At 51.2% G+C, this 19,517-nt stretch overlaps 1 protein-coding gene across 1 annotated transcript in view; it reads right to left on the reverse strand.

Annotated features, from left to right (window-relative positions):
* IQSEC1 (IQ motif and Sec7 domain ArfGEF 1) overlaps positions 1-19,517 on the reverse strand; it is a gene marked incomplete at both ends in the record, with an annotated part of 285,659 nt that overhangs the window by 185,703 nt on the left and 80,439 nt on the right. The window contains one exon of the mRNA XM_084248434.1: positions 5,630-5,659. Coding sequence (XP_084104560.1) covers positions 5,630-5,659 — 30 coding nt within the window. The remainder of the gene's footprint in view (positions 1-5,629; positions 5,660-19,517) is intronic.

The following is a 19,517-nucleotide window of genomic DNA, read 5'->3' on the forward strand; positions in this document are numbered from 1 at the left end:
CCCATCTTCGAGAAAGTCACCAGACGATTTTCTGAAATGTCCAGCCAGTGGGTTCTTTGCCCACTCTGCCTGTGGCTCCTCTAAGAGCTGTCTGCCTCCTGTGGGACGTGAGGTTCAGTGCTGCCTCCGGACAGGTTGCTGCACCCAGGCGACCCATCCTCAGACAAGTGGGTGGGCACATGGCGAAGACGGCATCCAGGTGGAAAGAACATCTTCAGCAAGGCTCAGGAGGCAGTAGTTGCGAGGAGATGGAAAAGTGAAAGATGCTCTGGAAGGCAAGGAGGCCCAAGAGACTCTCGTCAGAGTCCTAGGGGAGAACAGGGTGGGCTGAAGAGTCCAGCTGGAATATTCCCTCAGCTAGTGTCTCTTCCTGCTGAAGGAGCACACTCTTGACTCCAGCTCCCTGAGCTCAGCAGAGAATCCCCAGAGAAGGTGAAGAGGGGGTGCTGATGTATGCCCCCATGTGCACACACTGCCCCATCTGTAGCTTCATTTAGTGGGTCCGCTGGCCTCACGTGAGGCTGAGACCTTGGCCTCTCGCTAGCATGGGGCTGATATTCATGCGCTCCGTTGGTCTTCATGCCCTCAGTGGTTGGCCCCGACAGCATACAGCTGGTGTCCAATGAAGGCTGTTGAATGAACGTGAAAATGAAGGCTGGAGAGTTCAGTGTCTGGTTCGTGGTGCCACAGAGGGTAACACGGGGAGAAAGGTTTTGCGCTCAGGATGGTCTGACCCCAGTGCCTCTAGTCCTTCCCTTGTCGGTGCGCAGCAGCATTGGCTGTTCCCACCTGGCGCAGATCTGCAGCTCTGCTTGCCTGGACCACACTTCCTGGTGTGCCTGCCACTTTCTGCAGTTTTCCTTGTGCATAAAATCAACTGCATGTTCGCATGTTGGGTTTGGGGAAAGAGGCCCAGTTCCTTACAAGGCTGTCTCGTCTGAATTTTGGAGTTAGGGGATGCTCACAGGCAAATGAATTAATTTGACTAATTCCTTTCACTTACACATGTTGGTTCCAGTTAGGACAACACTGTGTCCAAGCCCACCCCCTCGAAAGTAGCTCCCACCCTCCCCACACAAGCTGTTCTCAGCTGTACCTACATTTTGAGCCTAGGGCTGCCTAATGGCTGGCACCTTTGGAAACACCAGCCTTTGGGAATCCAGGTTAGGAGAGGTGACTCACGGGAGCCACCTCACTGAATGTTCTGCTGAGGACCAGACGCCAAATTTTAAGACGTCCGTCGGGAAACAATGGACACTGTCCTGCTTGGCTACTTGTTTCCTTCGAGGGGCCCCTGTCTATGCTGCTTGTTAGAATCACTTGGAAAGTTGTTAAACATTCCGATTCCTGGGCCCCACCCTGAACCTACGGAGTTAGGATCAGGATGGGGCCTGGAAATCTGGCTGGAAGCCTCCGATGTGCAAAAGCCCAGCTCTGTGCCCAAGGCCCAGTTTTCCTAGAGACACTGTGAAATATTTGTTAGCATCAGTTTCCCAGAGCTGAGAAAAAACGGGGCTCCTAAAAACTCTCTCGAGGAGGTGTGCAGAACAGGCGGCCCCCGCCCACAGTGAACACTCCTTAAGCGGAACTTACTCCCATCAGTGGACATGCTGAGCTCATTTCAAGGGTTTGGTGAGAGGAAAAGAGGGGAAAATGATGCTTCTACCCTGCAGAGGCCTTGCATCCTCAATACAGTATCAGCACTTGTTCTGGGCCCTAACACGCAGCTTTTCAAACCCCAAACTCCACCAACCTCATCCTCCATGCCTCCCCTCCTCCCCATCAATACAGCATTACACGATTCAAAGTCAGGGGCCCTGGAGCCTCCCTCGGAATGGACTGAAATGCAGACACACACTCCCCACGAACAACAAGCAAAGTCCTACATTGGCAAAATGGTCAAAGATGAGTCATTTCATTCGTGGAAAATGAACACATCTGATCTTGCAAATGTTTCGCCTTAGGGAAAAGCAGCGCACTTGAATTCGCAAACAGGCTGCTTCTGGCAAAAACATCTCCCTGCTGCGCCAGGAGGACCAGACAGCCAACCAGAAAGGTGCAGCTTAGAACATTCGAGGCTAAAGAAAAAAAACTTCAGGGGCCACTGGGCACAGGGTGGGGCAGGGGCCTGTGGGTCTGTGTCCTTGACACTTAGCAACAAGATTAGCTCTTGGGGTCTCTCTGCCCTTACTCAGCCAGGCTGATGAAACCCAGGCACCACTTTTCTGCGCCATGAGAGGCAGCATCTTCCGTCCACTGTTTCCTGCTTGGATGGGGTAGAGTGGGGAGTCCTCCTTTGAGTGAGTAGTTAACTGGTTCAGCTTATGACCTGGAAATAGTTACGGGTTCTGAATCAAGCGTTCACCTGCACCTGTTCTGTACAAGACACGTGCCAGGGCTCGGTTATACCAGGAAAAACTCATTCCATGAAGGCCCGTGGGTGCCTGCTCTGTGTCCGGCAGTGCCAGTCCCACCTGAGGCAACCCAGGGCCTCCTCCCTGGAGGCTCCCGTACCCTGCCCCAGGGAATAGGACAAGTGCTTGAGGCACAGGACACAAAGCAGAATGAACTTGGATGTGACAAGCAAGCACAGGCCTGGGAGAACACCGGGGCAGAGCTTCAGCCACCCATTAACCTCGAAGCTTTGGGGAGGCCACCGCCCAGGGGCCCTGAGAAAGGTTAGGACTTGCCGGATGAGGGAGCGGGGGAAACAGTGCAAATGACATGAACCAGCCAGAAGGCAGCAGGGAACCAGCAGGCATACTGAGGACACCTGGGAGCGGCAGTGGCGGCAGACTTGGGGGACCCGAGTGGGATGCCGACTGCACAGATCAGAAGCTGGTCAGGGGCCACGCCACCACATCTCCAGGGGCTATGGGGGGGGTCCCTGGAGGGAGCAACAGGGAAGTGGCTATCACACTGGAGCTTTGACACTCCCTCTCGTGGGCCCAAGAAGGGGAAAGCCATGTGTGCAACCCCCTTCCTGGAGGCTGCAAGTGCCCGCCAAGAGTCAGAGCTGAAAGAAAGGGCTGGGACTTTGTTCCTGAGCAAACAATGGGCCTGTCTAGGTGCAGGCCTGTGCTCACGCTTGCACTCCCCCCGGCGAGGTAAGGCACAATCAAGGCCTAATGACAGCGGTGCAAAGTCCAGGCGATGATCTTCAGCATGACCCCAGGATTCCCGGGGCCTGTCCCCAGGAGTTCACATACAGCAGAACTCCACACCGTCCCAGCTCACCTCCATGCATCCCCTGAGGACCATTTGGCTTGAACTGTGAACACACATTTGACTTTACCTGCCAGCGCCCCCATCCCAGAGCCTGAAGCCACTCCTGACCCTCACCACGCTCAGGCTGTGCCCTAGCCCCAGGAAATGTCTTTCCTACCCTTCCCCTCATGGAGAATCATTCTCCTCCCTCAAGGCTGGGTTCCAATGTCACCTCTCTGGCAAAAACACTTGCCTGACAACCCACCCGAGACGCCAAGGGGCGGGCGGGCACTAGCGCTCCCTGCAGCACTGATGTCACCCTCGTGGGCGCCTTCATCCTACATAAAGTCCAGGCGCCCGCTGGGGCCGGGGCTGTGCAGTCCATGGGGAAGGCAGACAGCGCTAGGGAATCTAGCTAGGGAATCTCGGAGAAGGGCCCCCATTATCAGTCATTAACACCTTCTGCTGGTGAGTGTGTGGTGGGGGAGCTCAGATCCCCAAGGGCCTCAGAAGGTGAAGGCGGGGAGCTCCTCCCCCACACTCCTAATCCTTTCCAACACAGGCACACCCCCACCCTGTGACAGTGACAGGAAGCTCACTGCTCCCCCGCAACACACCCTTCTTCTTAGACAGTTTTACTTTTCATGAATTTTCTGGATAGGTAGGGCATTTGTGCGGTTGCGCTCACAGGCGTGGCAGAGAGCACGCGCTGTGACCCGCAGACACCCTGCCCACCCCGCGCTGTGCCCGCGGAGGCCACCTCCTGCCCCGCTTGCTACTTGCTACGCTAACGTTAGCCAGACATGGGTCTCCTACCTAGCTTGCAACGTGGGGCACGCGCCCCCTTGTACCTGTTAGGGGGAACAGGATGTCCTAAAGCTAATTCCATACAGGCTTTGTGGACTCCACCCCCACCCCAGGCCAAAGCCAAAGACACTGGGAACTCCAAATCCCATCACCACCCAAGGGAAGGTGGCTGGGACCTGAGGGTGGGGTTAAGCAGCCAGGTGGATACAAAAGGCAGACACGTGGGCTTTGGGGGATCCCCATTTTGGCTCTCGGCCAGCTCTGAGAGTGACTGGGTTTCCAGGTCGGCGGATCGGGTAGGATGCATTAAAGACTTTATTTCCCTATTTTCTCCCTAAGTTGTACATTTTCCTTATTTCCTTTTCCCTTGTAAATAAACCTTGTATTAGCCTTTTGTGTGTGCCTGTAGTGGAGTATTCATAAGTCCCTTTTAAGTGCACGGGTGAGGACCCACAGCCAGGAACCCGTTCAATATTGGGGTTGCTCTATAACATACCTTGCTTTGTTCGCAGAACAACATACCTGGGCCTCATCGCCTTCTACACGGGGGTGCCTCCAGGCTCCCTGCCGGCTTCCCTTGTCCTGGGCTGTCCCATGGCCCGGCTGGCTCTCCACCTCATCTCCACCCCAGCCATGCTCCAACCCCCAGTGCATTTCCTCCCACTCTCAGCCCTGCCCTGGCCCGGGCCCATCACCTGTGTCTCCCGGGTCACGCCAAAGCCACGGCACTCAGTATGGGATTGGGTGTCTCCATGCAGATGTCCTGCAGTCGCCCCCTGATGTAGTCCCCTTCACCTCTGCCCCTGCCCTGCAGGCTGCCTAGAAGAGCCCATCCAGCCTGACACCACGCAGCTCCAGCCCAGGACAAGGGTCTGGTCATGATTACACACAAACCAGCTGGAGACCTGGAGTCCATCCATTGCCAATGTGTCTAGGATCTGCATGACCCTTAAATCCTCCCTGGCCTCCTGCCCCAGCCCTACTCTCCCCACCGGCCCATCATCTCCCCATTCCTACCGCCTTCTCGATCCCCAAACCCCAGCCTCAAGACCTGTGTGGATCTGAGGCACTAATACCCCAACAAACCCCTCCTTTGGGCCAGCCAGAGTCCCACTCCACTCCAAGCCCATTCTGCTAATGGAGCCGGGAAGGGCAGGGGCCTTGCCACAAGTCCTGTGACAGGGCAGCACAGCATGGAGCCGCGCAGGTCAGACAACGGGAGAAAGGAGCCTGTAACTCTGCCAAACACCGCAAAGACTTGCCCCACCCGGCCCAGCCTGGCCCAGGGGCTATCTGAGCCAAGAAGCTTCTGGTCTAGAGGAGTCACATTTTAGGCAAACTGGACATCACCTCTAGCCCCTGATAGGAGGTACCGTGACCAAGCTGGGGGAACCTTCTTGAAGGTCACAGTAGAATCTGAAGAGCCTGTGGACTCAGTTGGGGCTCTCACTCCGGGACCCCAAGCCACCTGAGAGCACCCAGCCAAGGGCAGGAGCGGCAAGGAGCAGGGCTGGGAGCTGGCAAGGCCACCAAAGAGAAATCAAAGCACATGGTTTCACTGGAGCCACCCGCTCCCGGAACACAGACACAGGGACAGAGGCCGTGGCACACATACCTGACACTCCGTGAGCTCTCCCCTTCAGACCTGCAACGAGAGAACAGACGCTTAGAAGGCCGCCCTCTACTCGGGTCACCGCACGAGGACACCAGAGGCTGCCCCTGTAAGGTTCCTTCTCCAGCCCAGCCCCGCCCCCCCTAGCCCAGTTCCAGCCCAGCCCCAGCCCCAACCCAGGGTCTCACATTGCCCTTCTTTGAATCAGGAGCTTGACCCCAAAAGTTACCTCTGTCTGGAAGCTTTGGGAGTTGTTTTCTCCCCCTTCCAGTGACTACTACCACGACTGTCCTTTGCCCAGGACCTGAGCATAGTCAGGGTATGGGGAGCACCCCCAAGGAGGGGCTGTGGCTCTAGGACTCTAGCCCCAGAGGCTGCCACCAAAGGAATAAACGAGCAAATGAATGAGGGAATGAATGAGCAAATGAATGGAGGAGGGGGTGGAGCACTGGCCTCCCTGCATTTCCTACTTGGTATTCCAGCCTGTCTCCCTACTACCAGCTCTATTTTCAAGTACCCAGAAATCAATTACACTGCTTTACAAAGGAGACAGGCTGAATGTCAAGGAACTGGACAATTAGATCGTATCGTGCACACTTGAACTTTCACGGAGACCACAGCACCCACTGACAGCGATGTCTCCCTGCTCTGAAAACCAAAGGGAAGGGGCTCTGGGAAGAAGCAGCCCCAGCTGATGGCCACAGCCGCGGTGGGCCTCCCGGGTCTGCCAGAGCAAAGGGCTTGTGCAATCACACTGCGGAATCTAATCCCTGGACGTCCCCAATTGGATTTTATTGCAAGAGCGCTTGAGAATAAAAACACACTTAACCCAAGTCAGACGACTTTTCTTTTTGGTAAATTGCCTCTTCAGAAAATTTACAGGCTAGCTGCAGGTCCTGCTAACCCTGAGGCTCAGGCGATAGCTTCTCCCCCTAAACCAACCTTGCTGATCTTAGGAGGACACCCCATGCTTCCTCCACCCCCGCCGAGGTTCCAATGACAACTCTTATCCAGGCTTTCGGGCTAATGGACAGTCCAAGCACAGGGCAGTTTCTCTAGGATGCCACCAAGGATCTTAAACACCAAGGTTCCAGCCATCCACGGCTCTCAGCACAGGTACACAGTGCTCACCATGTCCCCAGCCACTCCCTGTCCCACTGTGGGTGCAAACTGGAGATAACCCTGGGGACAATGGGAGACACTCTTATTTGGACTTCACTGTGTGCCAAGCCTGGGGCTGAGTCTGACACAGATGAGGGGCTGGGGGCCCTAGGGGCTGAGTGCCATGGCCCAGGACCAGCCTGTACCAAGGTGTATTTGAACCCAGACTTGAAGGGCGGCACCCACTCCACCTGCCGCCAACCATCCCATACTCCTGTCATGGCAGCCCACAAGAAACCCAGGCTCCCTCGGGCTTCCTGACTTTCAAGACTTCTGAGAATCTGCTCATGATCTCATGGGGATCCCTTGTATGTGCTGAGTTGCTTTCCTCTTGCTGCTTTCAAAATTCTCTGCCTCTAATGTTTGACAATTTCATTTTAATATGCCTGACTGTAGACCTTTTCAAGTTCCACCTATTTGGGGTCTTTTCACTTCATGAATCTAGATGTCCATTTCTGTCCCCAGATTTAGGAAGTTTTCAGCAATATTTTATAAGCTTCCTGCCCCTTTCTCTCTTTCTTCTCCTTCTAGAATGCCCACAATGTTATATCGATTCTTCTTTGATCTCCTGTCCATCCCACAGGCTTTTTTGCTCGCTTTCATTCCCTTTCCTTTCTGCTCCTCTGACTAGAGAATTTCAAGAAGCCTGTCTCTGAGTTCACTGATTCTTTCTTCTGCTTGACCACATCTGTTGCTGAAGCTTTCTATTAAATTTTTCAGCTCAGCCACTAGATGCTTTAGCAGCAGCATTTCTGCTTGTTTAGTCATGAATATGTGTTCTTCTGTAGCTCACTGAGTTCTGTTGACTGCTTTGAATTGTCAGGCAAGTCATAGAGGTCCATTTCCCTGGGATCAGTTCCTGGAGCTTTACTGTGGCCCTCTGGTGGTATCATGTCTCCCTGATTCTTTGTGGTCCATGTACTCTGTGCTGGTGTCTGCACATTTGAAAAAACCACCTCTTCCAGTCCTTACAGCCTGACTTTGAGAGGGAAAACCCTTTACCAGCTGATCCAGCAAGAGATATTGGGCTTTTCTATGAATCCCAGAGTCTCTCAAACTTTCTCTATAGCCTTTGGGTTCTCAAACCTTTCCCCGCTACTCTTCCTGCCCTCTTGGGGCTGGGTAGACTAAGGACTGGGTGCCCTCTGTGCCAGGTGCTGAGTGTGGCCTGCTCCTCCCGGGCAGTGCCATATGCTGGGACAGTGACTGTAAGCTCCATGTCCTTCAAACCCCACCCCTGCCCCGCTGAAGGACATATCTTAGAATCCTGTACTTCCCTGCACCCAACAGAGCAATGTCTAGTGTCTGGCATCGTCCCCCCTTTTCCCTAGGACAGTGCACCAGGTGCTGGGATGGTGGGCTCAAGCTCTGCGTCTCTCCCTCCTGAAGGAGTGGTCTCAGGGCATCGCATTCTCTCAGGCCTGCCGAGGGTCTCACTGGCTGCTAAGTGCCAGTGCCATCTGTGGCCACACGCAGGGCACCCTCTGGGGGGGATTCAGAGTAGTAGCTTTGGGGGCGTGCACCAGCTGCTATGAGCCTCTGCCCTTTTCTTTTTTCTTAACAGCTCCCAGAGGATCCAGTCACACCGATTTCCTCAGCATTCAGAGGTGTGGAGACACGCAAGCCCCCGAGACAACGCCCTAGAAGGTTGGGAGTCGGACCCTCATGGTTGTGTCTTTCGGCAGGAGAATTTATGGTCCAGGAGCGCTCGCAGCCCTGAGCGCCGCTGGCCTGAGGGAGAGTTTACACAAAATGACACTGCTCTTCCTGTTCTTTCAAAGGCTGCGCTTAGATTTTGGAATATGCTGGAGTGCGAGAATCTCTCCACTGGACTCCAGGACTCTCTCAGAGGTATTTTTCCTCAGCAGATGGTGTCAAATCAGGGTTTTTATGGGGGCACAAGGAGTGGGACCTCCTATTCTGCTATCTTACTGAGCTCACCTCCTTCCTCTCTTGTGACACTTTGCCGTTGGAACAAAACCCAAAGCTTCAAGCCCAGCCTACAAGGCCTGTGGAGTCTGGTCCTGCTCATCTCTCCAGCTTCCTCAGGCTCCAGCACCCCTCCCTCCATCAGCCACACATCTTCCATTATGTCCTCACAGCCAAGCGCCCTAGCTCCCTCTCATCTGCTGGATTTTACTTTAAATGCCAGCTCTGAGGATAGCTCCCACCCTGTATCTCCATCTAAACAGTCAGGCCCAGCCTACCCATGATTCTCGACTGTCTTCCTTCTGTGTACTTGTCACAATCTGAAGTGTCTCATTTGTCTACTTGCCGAGTGTCTGTCTTCCTCAGTAAGACGTCAGCTCCAAGAGGGCGGGCACTGCCTTATTTATCACTAAGTCCATGTAAGTTTCTTTTAAAGTAGCTTTTCAAATGGTAACATAACAGTCCATATATAATGCCCAGACTTGACTTTCCTATATGTGACTATAAATAATACTGCAATGAACATCTTTGTGCAGAACATTCTTTGTGCCTGCCTCTGATGATTTTGTTAAGCAACAGTTTCAAGTAGAAATACTGTATTAAAGAGCATGGCCATTTTTAAGTCTTCTTCATACACACACTGCCACACTGCATTCCAGAGAGTCCAAAGTGGAGACATAAATCCTACCACCTGTGAATGTGAGCCCAGAGACAAGAGGTGAGTCCTTTAGAGCAGTAGTGCCTGTGATTCATCTGGGGGGCTGATCACAATTGGGCTTCTGAGACAGGAGGTCTGGAGTGAGGCTGGAGAGACAGCTTTCCTAACAAGCTCCTGGGAGAATGCCTCCAAGATGCCCCCATCCTTACGCTTCCCTGCCTGCTCTCTCCTCCGTGCCTGGCTCCACCCTGACACGGCCCTGGGTACCTGTGCCTCCACCCCAAGTGCCAGGCCAGCAGCCCCAGCAGGAAACCCTGAACTTGTTTGTACCATGCTTGCCTGGGGTCTATCTTCATGCAGGTCAAGTGGCCCCTGATGTTACGTGCGCTCTCAGGGCTTTGGGGTTGGGTAAGGCCCTTCTAGCCTTTCCTAGTCCATGTGATTTGGAGAGGTTCACCAAATCAAGATCAAAGGGAGAGCACATAACTGGTATCTGACCAAGCAGTGGATTCATCCCCCTTTGTCTTAGTCTCCAGTTTGAGCATGGGAATGTGACCTGGGCCCTGTAAAGCCATGTGGGGAACTTGCACCAGAGCTACCTGCTGATGAGCAGCTCTCTCTCCTTTGGGGCTGCTGACGCTGCCACAGGCAGAAAACTGCTCTGAGGGTGAGTGATGTGGCGCTACAGTGACTCCTGAACCTCTAGAGCAAGCTGGACCTGAGGCTGACTTGATCTGGATCTGGACAGTGGAACCAGGACTAAAGTCATCAAAGCAACATGCTAGTGTGGGCCACGTGTGTAAATATGTGCAGCACCAAGGAAGGAGAGCAGGGGAGTCCAGAAAGAGAAGCTCCAAGAGTGTGTAAACACATGTGCATGTGCACACGCACACAAACATGCACACATGTGGGCAACACAGAATAGTGCAGATCAAAAGGCGGTGGAGGGGGGGCGCTGCTCCAGTTGAAATGGAGGTTTTACTACATTATAGGCATCTTTGTATGATGTGTAATTAGTTTTTAAACAAGAATAAAAATAAGAGCTACATCAAGTAGCTATTAAGTAGCTTAATGGGTGGATGAGTCAAAACAGCATTTAAATATGGTACAGCAGCTATCTGGAGTCTGCACACAGCCAGTGCCACTTAGTCCTCCCTGGGGAACAGGTCCTCTGTGTGGCCGCTGTCTCCTCATACTCGGGTGTGTACAAGGCCTTCACAGGCATCATCTCCTGGGATCCTGGGAGGAGAGGGGCCAGGGCAGGGAGGACTCTCAGACAAAGGCTGTCTTACTAAAGCCCCTGGGAATTTGAAACCTCAGGGCCCCGTCTTAGAAGCTATACATAATTCTGGGTTCTTTTTCTTAAAAAGCACCAACTAAAACCCTATCTTTAGGTCCCCCAAGGCAGAGATGACCCCACCCCCAAGTGCACCCCAAACCCTAGGACATTTTCACAGACTTGCATTAGGTCTTCCAAGGCCCCCCCTTCAGAGTTCTCTGCTTGTCCTCATTTGCAGCTTCTTCCCTATTACTGATGATTTAGACACTTGTTATGCAAACAACATCTACAGAGACCCATTCCCTGAAATGCTTACATGCTTTTTTTAAGGTCCTCTTCATCTTAAAAATAAAACTAAATCCTCTTACTCTTGGGGTAGTGCTGGGATAGTGCCTGCAGAAAGGGAGGAGCCCCACCAGAAGCCCCCTAGCCATCCACTACACTGAGAGTATCCCCATCTCTTGGCCTGGAAGATCCAGCCCCCTGTCTTCTAACCAGTCAGGGCTGGAGGACAGGAAGTCATAGAGCAGGCTCCAAGGCTTGGCCCTGACTCAGTTTCCACCCACGTTGCCCCTGCTTCTTGACTTTCTGGTGTGTCTCAGTTACAGGACTAAAGGGACACACCTGTCCTTCCCACTCCATGCAGACACCTGGCAGCACCAGGCAGGAGTGTGGGGACCACCCTAGGGGATGGCACCCTGCCCAGAAGCACCTTCCCGCCAGGCGCAGGTGACTCAGCACTCCTGGGCCCTCAGGCATTCCATCCCTCAATGTTAAAGAGGACCCCCATTTCTCCCTCAAAGTTGCACAATCAGTGTTAATGATTTTTGTCATGGGGTTTGAAAAGTAACAGTGATATTTATTATGATTACTATTATTATCACTTTATTATTGTAACAACTGACATTTACTCAGCACCACTGCAGTCCAGGCCCTATTCAGATCACCTTACAAGTGTCTCACTTTCTCCTCACTACACCTGGGAGGAAGGAAGTCCCTTTATTTCATTTGTTTCCACTTCCTGGGCCGGCTTTGTTATAGTTGCAAAAGGAATACATGCTCGCTGGCGTAAACGGAAGAGACTTGAAGAAAACAAGTTCCTGGCGCCCACCCCACCCCTCTCCATCCCAGTTCTCCTGATGCCACCAAGGCAGACAGTTTCACACAAGCACGTATAGGAAGGCTCTCAGAATTATCCTCCCCTTTCGTGTGGATGAGGAAAATGCAGCTCAGAGAGGTTAAGGGAACTGCCCGAGGTCACACAGTAGGCAAATGAGGTGCTGATGCATAAGTGACTCCCAAATTTAACCCAATTTAATTGCAAAACCTGTAATCTTACCAACTAGCCTCGAGTCACATCAGCTTTAAACAAAAGGAGTAGGAATAATCCTAACAATAGCAACACACATTGGTTGTATGCGCATCACAGCAGCATTTCGGGTGCCTAGTCTTCACCCAGTCTTCCCCAGAGCACTGTGAGGTGGCCCTGTTATTGGCACACATAACCTCCCTTCCATTTCGCAGACCAGAACCTGAGGATCCATGAGAAGAGCCACCGGTTCAGGTTACACAGCTGTGAGCACTTACGGGACCAGGACACAGACTTATGCCTTTTAACTACAAGCCACTGAAGAAGGAGGTTGGGGTGGAAAGGGTAGATTTTGTCCTTAGTCCACGGCAGAATGGTTACACTTCCCACCTTTAACTCATATGAACCTCTGAGAGTGTCAAAACAGCCACCTCAGGGCCTCTGCACAGGGAGGTCCTCAGGCCCTGCCTGCTCCTCCTTCAGCTCTCTGGGGCCCCTGAGCACATTGCAGTGCTCACCACCGCATTTCTGAAGACCAGCAGGGCACCTGGTGCACTGCTGATGTATAACAAACATGTGATCACTGATTACAGGTGGGAAGGCAGGATGTGCAACGGGAGGTTCAACAGGTCTGGACCCTGGGGAGGTCTGGGGAGTATGGTATTGCAGGAGGCAGGGCCCACCAGGATGAACTTAACTGGGAACCAGGAAGAATGACTGAGTTCAGAGCTACAAATAACAGCAGACGCAGCACCTCAAGAGCAGAACCAAACACCACTGCGGACTGCTGTTCTCTGCCACCCAGCATGGCGTGATAGAGAAAGCCAAAGGAAGAGCATCACTAATGTGTGCCGGGGGCCATCGGGCCTACCTCATGTCCCCATGTCTCTGGGAGAGTCCCCAAATGCTACCCTTTCTGAGTTACCTTTTTGTTAAATGGGGACATTAAAAACCAGAGAAAGAACGAAAAAAGGGTTATTAGGAATAAAGCAGGCATAAATGAAAATAAGCAAATCTCCATTTCTGGGCTTGACACAAGACAGGTGGTGAGATAAATGTCTTCCCATAAAGAATAGATGAATGAGTGAGTGATTTTTCTTCCTTTCACATCATGTCGTGAGACTCAAGTTGAATGAGTCCAGATGGTATCTACTGCCCTGATTAAAAATCTTCTCCAAAGAGCGTCCATTTCCCACCGAGAAGGAGCAGCGGCGCCATGCGCCCCCTCTGAATCTCGGTCCCAGCAGCCGAAAGGCTGCTTCTGCTCCCCACAGCCAGGCCGTCCTGCCCCACAGGCCAGAGACCATCTGGGCAGTGTTGGCAGGTGACACTTGGGACAGCGAGCGAGTGACCTGGTCAGCCCACTTTCCAAATGCACAGATGTGACAGGTATTTGTGAGGCAACAATCAATGTGCCCTGGATCGGGAGGAAGGCAACGGGCTGGCAGTTTGGGAATAGCGCAGGCAACGCCAGCTGTCACCCTACTCCATGCTTCTGTTGTCCCCTTGGCGAGACTTATAAACCTTCAGGACAGGTGATTTTCAGAAAGAGAGGACTGATTTTGAGTAAGGGTTCCACAGCCAGACGGCCTGCATCACGTCCCCGCAGGGGCTAGCTCTCCCCGGCCCTGTCTCCTCTGTTGGAAACTCCTATCAGAGCAACACAGGGGCGGGCACTGCTGGTGAGGGCTGGAATGAATTCTGTAGGCTTCCTTGCTCCCAGTGACCCCAGTGCTGGTCTCAAGTGCTTGAAAAATGAGGCTGGTCGGGTGTCAGGCGTAGGGGAGGGGAGGCCTAGAGTGTCTTGTCGGTGAGGAGCTGCCCCCAGTGTTGGTACGGCGGCTCCGGGGCGGGAGAGAGTCAGGGCCCCCAAGGGAAGCGATGGCCCCCAGTAAGCCCCCAAATTGCTGACTAATTACAGGGCTCTCAAGATGGAATGGTTGTGTGGCAAGTCGAGGGCCCTGTGCTTGGAGGAATGCGGGAGTCTGGGCTGGTGGAGAGAGTGGGCAGGATGAAGCAAGGGCCTGGGCTGTGCTCATGGTCCCCTCAGTCCAGGAGCTGCCAGGGGTCAGGAACACCCCTCCTGGCTGGAGCTCAGTGCCGGCCAATGGAGTGTTCAGCAGGTAAAATCACATGTGCAGTGTGCTGGCGCTTGCCATTTCATTGAAGATTTAGTAAAGCCCAGCTCAGAGCCTGGTGCGGGGACAGTGTCATCAAAGGTCAGCAGAGTCACCTTCTCAGGGCTTTATATGTGCAAGACCCCCAAGAGGGACAAAGCATCCCAGGCAGAAGGGTCCAGGGAGGCAAGTGGAGAATTTTCTAGGAGGAGACCTAAGAGCGACCACCATCTGGGAGAGAGCAAAAAGCAAGTCTTCCCTCCTCTAGAGTGGGGGTGGGCTACGCAGGCCCATCCCCCATGCCTGCTGTGGTCACACTGGCGCACCCTCAGGATGCACCATACAGAGCTGTGACTGCAAGCAGGACACGTTGTTCCTGTCCAAATGAAAGGCCAGCAGGGTGTCACCTCCAGTCCTGGGAAGGGTAGGGACTGGGGAGCAGATGGAACCACAGCCAGGAGAGGCTGGGCAGGGCCAAGCACACAGTAGGTCTGTCTTCCCTGCATGGTTGTTGAGTGGAACAGAGGTGAGTATAGCCATGCCATGCATGGGACTCAAAGAGAGTGCTCAGGAGCAACAGGGTGGGAGCACGGGGCATGTCCAGGCACTTGGAGCCACAGTAGGCTCTTGAGCAGAGGGGTGATAGGATCAAAATGGCGTTGCAGAAAGAATACATTAGCCATCTAGCATGGTGTGCAAAGCAGACTGGAAATAATAAAAATGACAATGACGAGTGGGAGAAATACCTGGCTCCTTCTGAGTTTTCTGTGTCATTTTTTCCTCTCACAATAAACACACTCATTATCTCCCACCACCGCCCCCTAAAGTAGGGACTGCCTTGGTCCCCTTCATGCAGAGTGACCCACCCCAGCTCACACCGCCAGGGGCCAGCCCATAAGCCCTGCCGCCTCCCAGCCCTGTGCCTCTGGGCAAGTTCCTCGATATTGGCCTCAGTTTCCCTCTATGGACACCTGTCTCTTGGGTGGTTCTCTCTGATTCCAGAGTCTATGAATGATCTTTCTACTACCTTAGAGAAACTCTTACCTGCTTCATTATTTTCAAGGAGGAAGGGAAAAAATCCTCTAACGATTTTCTCGAAAGGCCAGTTTTAACTCAGCTTGCTGGCATTTTGAGTTGGTTTTTTTTCCTAAGAGCCTGGATGGAATTATCCGATGTTAACAAAATTTGGGAACCATCCAAGGGCTTTAGGATTCACCTTATGCTTCAGTTCTGGATCAGCCCGTCACCTTGAAACAAAACCTAGTACTCTCTTGGGAGGGGCACATGGTCGGGAATGTCTAATGCACTTCAGCAACATCGCGCTGCTGGGGAAGAGGAGCGCCCAGTGCCATGGCCGTGTCCCCTCCCACTGGCCGACCTCCTGAGGCCCCCAGAGACCCAGTCTGACCAGAGGCAGGTTCTGGGGTGCCTGGGCCCTTTGTCCCTCAGCCTTACCCCACGAGGCAGGCACAGCTGCCACCCTAAGTCACCTCTACCTTTCTCTGGTCCTGGATGCCTGACACACAGCGGCCTCAGAGCGGGTGGTACTGGTGCCCTGGAGGAGGCAACTCCTGGTGAGGGGCACAGAGAGGAGGCTCCTAGTTTCCAGGGGCTGGGGAGGGGCCAGGGGAGCAACTGCTCACGGGTATGAAGCTCCTTTTGGGGCTGATGTAAAACTCCTGGACACAATGGTGATGTCACACAGCTCTGTAGAGACACTAAAATCACTTTATGTGGTGGATTAGAAGGTTTGGGAATTCTATCTTAACAAAGCTGTTGAAAGAATCAAACGGAAGTGCGGTGCCTGCTAAGGGGGTTCGGTAACAACGGCGAACGTGTGAGGAGATACGTCCCCCACCAGCCACGGGGCCACACACAAGTCGAGGAGACAGATGCCCGGAGACAACTCCAGGCTGAAAAAGTAAGAGGTCTGGTCACCCCAAGTGTTGGCGAAGATGTGGGGTCACATGGCCTCTTAGAACCACTGTGGGGGTGTTTCAGTTATAAAAGATGAAGGTGAAAAATCTCATCAGTTACAGGTAACTCCACTCTGAGGAGCCGCTCAACCTCAGCACAGCTCCGCATGGCGCAGTGTGCACGGAGAGCCCGCAGCAGCATCGCCCTGTCTGGAGACAGGGCCGGAGCCATGGCCAGAGGGCAGGTAAGCCCACCTGTGGGGGAGGAAAGTCCCTGACTGTGTGAGCAACGGCACAGGCCAAGCTCAGCTCCCTCACTGGGAATGACGAAAGCTCAGAGAGCAGACAGTAAAGTACCTTTTAAAAAACAAACTTAAAATAAAAAAGAGATAAACCAGAACTTCTGACTTCTTACCAGGTAGAAAGCTGCAAAGAGCGTTATCCTCACCTTTAAAAGAACAAAGATGACAGGTCAGATGAGAAGTTAATTCACAGCTTTTCTTCAACTCATTAAGCTCAGGTGGCAGGTCACAAATAAACTCACAATCTCAGAAAAAGCAGCTGCCTCCAAGAAGAGGGAGGGCATGAGCACCGGCTTGCCCAAGATATTTGGGAAAGGGATGGTGAGGAATTTTCCAAATGTAATGACATTAACCAAATCACAGATGCAAAAAGCTCAGAGAACATCAAATAGGTTAAATGTAAGATAAAAGGGGGCGGGGGAAGCACCTCAGGCATTCCCTGGCTTCTGGTAACAATATTCTGACAAGCTTTTTTGGGGGATCCCTCCCTCCACAGTCCCATCTGTAAGCTCGATAGGGTCAAGTCTTCTCCTCTCAAAAGGGGGGCACATGACCCTTCCTGGCTAATCAGAGCCCCATACACCTGAGTCAACGTGATTAGCCCAGGGATAGTAATAGTGGTATTGAAAATATTTATTATGCACCATTACTATTTTAATGGATGGAAAGATCGGTAAATTTCTAAATGATGGGTAGATGCAAGAATGGGTAAGTGGAAATGGGTGAACCAACAGACAGATGATTATCTGTGATTGATCACAGATAAACGGGTGATTGATGGATAGGTGAATCAATGCATGGATGGGTGGATGAACACAAAGATAAGTGGGTACATAAATAATGTGTGGAGAGGTGGGTAAGGGATGGAGGAATAGATGCAAGTGCATGTGGAGTATCACTAAATCAGATCATATTCTGGGCCATAAAACAAACCTAAACAAATTTATAAGAACTAGAAGTTAAACAATCACTTCCCAATCACTCGGGGTCAAAGAGGAAATCACAAGAGAAACCCCAAAATATTCTGAATTAAATGAAAATGAAAACACAATCCATCAGAATTTGCAAGCTGCAGCTACAGCAGTGCCTAGAAGTTGTATAGCATTAAAGTAAATAGGCACATTAAGTAGTGCCAAGGAGGAAATACTTACTTAAGAAAATAAGCAGTCAAATTATGCTTCTACCCTAAGAAACTATAAAAATAAAAGCAAATTAAACCCAAAGTAAGCAGAAGAAATTAAATAATAAAGAGAAGAAATCAAGAATGGAAAAACCATAGAAAAAATTGGTGAAATCAATAAAAATGATTAAGTCTATAAATCAGGAATCAGCAAGCTTTTTCTGTAAAGGGTCAGATAATAAATATTTTAGGCTTTTCTGAACACATATAGTTGCTATCACATAATGTGTTTCTTTTGTTTCTGTTTGTTTTTTTTTTTTTAAAAAAAACAACAACTTTAACACTGGGCCATGGTCTGGATTTGGCCTGAGGTCATAGTTTGTGTTCTAGACAGACTGATCAAGAAAGAAAAGGAAAAAGATTATTTACAAATAATAAAGTACCTTGGGGGGCCTCCCCAGTGGTGCAGCGGTTGAGCGCTGGGTTGTGTAGCAGCCTCTGCAGCACCGATTCCATCCCTGGCCGCGGGGTGAGGGTCCCACATGGCGCGCAGACCTCTCCTGCCGCCCGCTGCTCCCCTCAGCAGTGTACTTCGGTCCTTCTGCCTGTTCTGCTCTCTGCTCTGGCTCTGGTGAATTCTCTCACCCTCACGTGCTTCTGACTGTACCCAGTGCTTGTATAAATAAATAAATAAATCTTTAAAAAAAAAAGTACCTTGGACAACTCTACATCTATAAATGTGACTATCTAGATAACATGGACTAATCCCTTAAAAGACAGAAACTGTCCAAGTTCACTCAAGAAGAAATAAATAACATGAGTAGTCCTATATCTTAATCCTAGTAAATTCTATCAAACATATGGAAAAAACAATAACACTATTTTTTTTTAATATATATTTTTTAAAGATTTATTTATTTATTTATACAAGCACTGGGTACAGTCAGAGCGCGGGAGGATGGGAGATTTCACCAGAGCCAGAGCAGGGAACAGAACAGGCAGACTGATGATACACTGCTGAGGAGAGCAGCGGGCAGCAGGAGAGGTCTGCACACCATGTGGGACCCTCACTCGGTGGCCAGGGATCGAACCAGCGCTGCAGAGGCTACGGGCAGCCTCGCAACCTAGCACACAACCGCTGCACCACAGGGGAGGCCCAATAACACTATTTCTATACAAACTCTTTTGGAATATAAAGGGAGGAATCCCAGGATAAATGTTAAGAGGCTAATATTTTCCTGATCCCCAATCTAGACAAAAGTATTATAAAAAAGAAAACTAAAGGCCAATGTCCCTCAGGAACATGGAGATAAAAATTCATACAAAATGCAAGTGAATAAAAGTCAATAAAGACTAATTCAACATTTGAAAATTAATCAATGTATTCAACATACTAACAAACTAAAAAAATATGCAATCATATCTAGAGATGCAGAAAATGCCTCAATAAAATTCAAAATTGATTCATGAGAAAACTTTCTGCCAGTCGGAATAGAAGGAAACTTCCTCCACCAAATAAAGGGCATCTACGAAAACCTGCAGCTAACATCACACTTACTGGTGAAAGACTGAACATTTGCCCCCTAAGACCAAGACTAAGATGAAGACACCAATCCTCACCACTCTCATTCAATACCATACTGGTGATCCCGGCCAGTGCAATAAGGCAAGGAAATGAAAGGCACACAGATTCGAATGGAAGAAATAATGATGTCGTAACATTCACGACATCATACTTAGATAATTACCTAAGAAAAACATTCCAAAGAACCTGCAAAAGGCTGTTAGAACCAGTGAGTTAAGCAAGGTCACAGGAGACATGTTTAATATACGAAAGTCAATAGTTTTCTACACTAACAATGACCAGTTGGTAACTGAAATCAAAAGGCAAAGGAACAATAAACACAAAATCTAGTTTGGGAGTACCTGCGTATAAGGGTGACAGGGTGAGGAGGGGATGGGAGAATCGCAGAGAAGTCAGTGCAAACTCATTGGTGACAGTTCCTGAGGAGGATGAGGGGGTTGCCATTGTTCACAGTTCATGACAGATACAAACAGATAAGCAATTAAATCAAAGAGGGAGAACGAGACCCCTAGACT

The sequence above is a fragment of the Talpa europaea genome, assembly GCF_964194135.1.
Source record: "Talpa europaea genome assembly, chromosome: 11".
NCBI classification, from domain to species: Eukaryota; Metazoa; Chordata; class Mammalia; order Eulipotyphla; family Talpidae; genus Talpa; species Talpa europaea.